The 4,893-nt window shown below is 62.3% G+C and overlaps 1 protein-coding gene across 1 annotated transcript; it reads left to right on the top strand.

Annotated features, from left to right (window-relative positions):
- Window positions 1–660: 660 nt before the first annotated feature.
- FOXD3 (forkhead box D3) lies at window positions 661–1,860 on the top strand (the record flags this gene model as incomplete). Its single annotated transcript, XM_079535962.1, has 1 exon — window positions 661–1,860. The coding sequence occupies one exon, from the start codon at window positions 661–663 to the stop codon at window positions 1,858–1,860; it is 1,200 nt and encodes a 399-aa protein (XP_079392088.1).
- Between the last annotated feature and the right edge of the window lie 3,033 nt (window positions 1,861–4,893).

Here is a 4,893-nt window from a genome sequence, read left to right as displayed (position 1 = left end):
GGAGTTTTGCGTGACTTCACGGCGGGGAGCCCGACGTCACGCGGCCACGTGACGCCGCCTCCGAGTATATCTTTAACGGGAAAGTAATCTATCAGGCAGTCCGGCCCGCCGCGCCGCGCCGCCGAAGTGCCGAGCGAGGCCCCGCGCCGCCCCGCGGCCTCTGCCCCCCGCCCCGCCCGGCTGCGGGACCTCCCTCCGCCCGACCGAGGGGGCGACCGACCGACGACAACAACAACAACAACAACAGCAGCAGCAGCAGCAGCAGCACCGCCACCGCCACCAAAAAAAAAAAAAAAAAAAAAAAAAAAAAGAAGATTTCTCAAAAAAAAAAAAAAAAAAAAAAAGCAAAGCAGAGCACGCGAAGCGAGGAGCGAACGGCGGAGCGGTGCGCGGCGGCGGAGGGGCCCGCGGGCGCGGAGCGGTGGAGCGGAGGGGCCCCGCGGGCGGCGGGCGGGAGGCAGCGGCGCCGCCCGAGCCCCGATGCCCGGCGGCCGGAGCGGGGCGCGCAGCCGGAGGTGACCGGGGGGGATCCCCGGGAGCGGAGCGGGCGCGGCCCCCCCATGCCCCGCGGGGACGGCGCCGCGGGCGGCAGCGGAGCCGCGCGGGTGTAGCGGCCCCGCGCTGGGGGAGAGGGGCGCGGGGGCGGCCCGCGGAGCGGGGATGACTCTATCGGGCGGCGGCAGCGATATGTCCGGCCAGACCGCGCTGGCGGCCGAGGACGTGGATATCGACGTGGTGGGCGAGGGAGACGACGCGCCGGGCAAGGACGGGGACGGCGAGGCCCGCAGCCCCGCCGCGCTGCCGCGGCTGCCGCTGGACGAGGCGGCGGAGCCCGGCGAGCCGGGAGCGGGCGGCGAGAGCGGCAGCAGCGGCAGCGGCAGCCCGGCCCCGGCGGGCCCCGAGGGCGGCAGAGGGGGCGGCGGCGGCGGCGGCGGCGGCGGCGGCGGCGAGGAGGGGGCGAGCGGCGGGGGAGCGGCGGCGGCGGCGGCGGCGGGGCAGAGCAAGCCGAAGAGCAGCCTGGTGAAGCCGCCCTACTCGTACATCGCGCTCATCACCATGGCCATCCTGCAGAGCCCGCAGAAGAAGCTGACGCTCAGCGGCATCTGCGAGTTCATCAGCAACCGCTTCCCCTACTACCGGGAGAAGTTCCCCGCCTGGCAGAACAGCATCCGCCACAACCTCTCGCTCAACGACTGCTTCGTGAAGATCCCCCGCGAGCCCGGCAACCCGGGCAAGGGTAACTACTGGACGCTGGACCCGCAGTCCGAGGACATGTTCGACAACGGCAGCTTCCTGCGGCGGAGGAAGCGCTTCAAGCGGCACCAGCAGGAGCACCTGCGGGACCAGACGGCGCTCATGATGCAGGGCTTCGGCGCCTACGGGCTGGCCGGGCCCTACGGCCGCCCCTACGGGCTGCCCCCCGGCGCCTACCCGCACCCCGCCGCTCTGCAGTACCCCTACATCCCGCCCGTCGGGCCCATGCTGCCGCCCGCGGTGCCGCTGCTGCCGTCGGGCGAGCTGAGCCGCAAAGCCTTCAACGCGCAGCTCGGGCCCAGCCTGCAGCTGCAGCTCAGCAGTTTGGGGGCGGCGGGCTCCATCGTGAAATCCGAGCCCAGCAGCCGCCCGTCGTTCAGCATCGAGAACATCATCGGCGGCCCCGCCGCCAGCTCGGCGCCCAGCGCGCAGACTTTCCTGCGGCCGCCCGTCACCGTGCAGTCGGGCCTGGTGGCCCACCAGCCGCTGGCGCTAGCCAGGACCACCGCGGCCATCGCGCCCATCCTCAGCGTGCCTACCAACATCATCGCGGGGCAGTTCCTGCAGCCCCCCGCCGCCGTGCAGGCCAAGTGGCCGGCGCAGTGACCCCCGGAGCGGTGACCCCCGGCACGGTGACCCCCCGGACGTATCTCTGGGAAACGGCGGAGGTCGCTTTCGGGGTTTTTATTTTTCTAACAGAGGCGAAGTGACGGTCACGTTTAGGAGCCGGGAGGGCTTTCGCTTTTTTTGAAGGTTCCAGCGCTCCGAGCGGTTTTATCCGAAATAAGCGAACGAACGGGGGAAAAAAAAATGTATAAAAATATGAATAATAAGCGGGGGAAATTTTAAATATTAAACGAACGAACAACAACGAAAAAAAAAAAAAAGAATTTCGGAGGAAAAAAAAAAAAGGAGGAAAACGCTGTCGTTCTATTATAGAAGTCTGTTTATATATGAATGAATATATGTATTCTAAATGTTATCCCTTCGTGTTGTACACAACTTTGTAAATAAATTTTTCAAACGCTCCGCCCGTGTGCGTGTGCGCGCCGACACCGCGGCACTGCGCTGCGCTCCGGAGCCGCCGCTCTGCGCGTAATGTCCGCGCAACCTCCGCGAGCAGCGCGCAGCCGGTCCGGTTCTGCCCCCCGCTCCTTTCCAATCGCTTCCTAACAAACCCAAACTCCGATCCCCGGGCAGATCTGAGGGATCCGATCCGCGCCTCGTTGTGGTTTTGTTTGTATTATTGTTATTTATTATGATTGCTATTATTTTGATTATTATTATTATTTTTTTATCCCCTAATTGTAGGGATTAGCCGAAGCCCAACGCGCTGCGCCGGACCGTCCCCCTTTCCTTCCCCAACCGGAGCGCTGCGGTGCGGCTTTGGCGGCTGTTTCTGAGCGAACTGACTCTCAGGAAAGCTTGGGGCGATCCGAGAGTCCGCGGTTTCCATTGCGGGAGGACGGCATCGCGGAGCGGCGGCACGGCGCCGAGCTTTCGTTTGCAGCGCCGAGTGCCGGGGAGCGGCTCCGCGGAACGGGAACGGCCTTTTTTAGTTCGTTCCGAAGGGGCGGCCGCGGGATGGAAGAAAAAAAAAACAAAACACAAAAACAAAAACAAAAACAAAAACCCGCGACATTTCTTGTGCGGTTTTTGTGGCTGAAATCACGGCGGTGTTCAGAGCCGGGTTCGGTCAGCGCTGCTTTGGCCGTCGCGAGTTTCGTTTTGGCCGCGTTCATTTTCCGCCCCGATAAATCCGCGGTGTTCGTTTCGGGACGGGGAGCGCGGGAGGAGCGGGATCGCAGCTCAAAACAAAGGCTCTGCCGCGGGGCCGTACGTGTTATTTCTCCCCGAAGTCAACCTTCGCACCTCCGCACATCCCCTCCGAAACACACCGCGCGGCTCCGCCACTCGGGAACGCTCCGGCGGTGGCGGCAGCGCTGCGGGAACGGCTGCGGGAACGGGGCTGAGCGCTGTGGGGACGGAGCTGAGCGATGCGGGTGCGGGGCTAAGTGCAGTAGGAAGCGCACAGAGCGCTTTCGGTGCAGAGCAGCGCTGCTCTGCGCGGCCCAGGGCTTCGCACCGGCGGCTTTTTGTAGTGTGTCCCCTACCCCGGGATAAATAATAAATAGAGGAAAGAGCCCCGGCCTGCGTTCACTTGTAGGCTCCAGAAGCTGCTGAGCCCGGGCTTCCCGGAGCCGCCGGGTAACGGGTTCATTCCACGGCTGAGCCTTTTGTTGCTCAGAAAATGACTCGCTCGTATTTCCGCGCGTAGCGGCGATACCTCGGGCTCGGCATGAGCCGCTCGGCCGAACCGGCGGCGTCCCGGCCCGGCCCCGCGGCCCTCCCTCCCCTTCTCGCCGCCTTTTCCCCACTGGAGGACAACGGCGGAGCGGCTCCGGAGCGGCCGCGGCCGGGAGAGGGGCAGCCCCGGGACGCGGGGCCCGGCGGGCAGGTGGGGGCTGAGGGCTGCAGTGCCGCCGCGGGGCTGCAGGGGGCGCGGGGACCGAAAGCGGGACCCCCGGGGGGGGCGGCATCGCCACGGTACCGGGCAGGCGGCGGGGAGGGGGGGAACCCGAGCCAGCATCGGGAGGCGATCCGACACCGACACAGAACGGCTTTTTCTTTCTCTTCATTTTTTTTTCTTTCTTTCTTCTTTTCCCCCGTTGTGGGTTTTTTTTTCCTTTTTTTTTTTTTTCCTTTTTTCTTTCCTTTTTCATTTTTTTTCCTTTTCCTTTTTCCCCCTTTCCCTTCTTTTCCCCTTTCTCTTCTTTTCCCATTTCTCTTTTCCTCCCTTTCTCTTCTTTTCCTCTTTTCCTTTCCCCTCTTTATATCCCTTTGCCTTTTTTTTCTTTCCTTTCCCCCCCTCCTTCTCCTCTTTTTCCCCTTTCTCTTTTTTCCCCTTTTCTCCCCCCCATTACTATTCGTTATTTCTCCCTCTTCCCCACCTCCTCCTCTTTTATTTTTTATGTCTCTTTTCCCCCTTTTTCTTTTTTTCCTTTATTTTTTTTCCCCGTCCTCTCCTTTTTCCATTCCCCAAACCGTCCGACGCATATGGCCAAACTTGACGCGGCCGCTGACAGATGCCTATTAGTATAAGACGTGTCATGTTGGTCTCTGGGGTGCATTGAAAGTAACTAGATCCTAAGCACTGGGAAAATGACCGCACTCCGCAGCACGGAGAGTTTACTCAGAGCCCCCCCAGCCCCGACCCCTGCGATTATTTATGACAACTGCGAGGCCCCGCTCAGAGAAAGGTGCAATGAGGTTTAGTCCCGCACCCCCGAAGCCCGCATCGCCCGGGAACGGGAAAGGACGGATCCGTCGGGGCCATTCCCTCGGGGCTTAAGGTTTACGGGTGCCGAGCATTAAAAAAAAAAAAAAAAAAATCGGGAAAACCCCCCTTTTGTGGTTATTTCCAAATGTTTCTTTATTGCAGAGCGATATTCCAGAGCGGGGATCTCCCAGTCGGGGAAAACGCGCCCTAAGGGCGAGGAGTGTTTTCCTCCTTCCTTTGGGGCCGCGGCAATGGGATCCCGCGGTGGGGGTGCGGAAGATGCGCGTTGGGTGCGGGCTGTAGCGGAGCGCGGATCGCCGTGGGACATGGCGCATCCCGGGGTCAGAGCGAAGCGTTCC

This window comes from Tetrao urogallus (assembly GCF_951394365.1).
Source record: "Tetrao urogallus genome assembly, chromosome: 5".
NCBI lineage: Eukaryota > Metazoa > Chordata > Aves > Galliformes > Phasianidae > Tetrao > Tetrao urogallus.
Note: the sequence above shows the minus strand (reverse complement) of the source record. Positions and strands in the feature narration are given on the sequence as shown.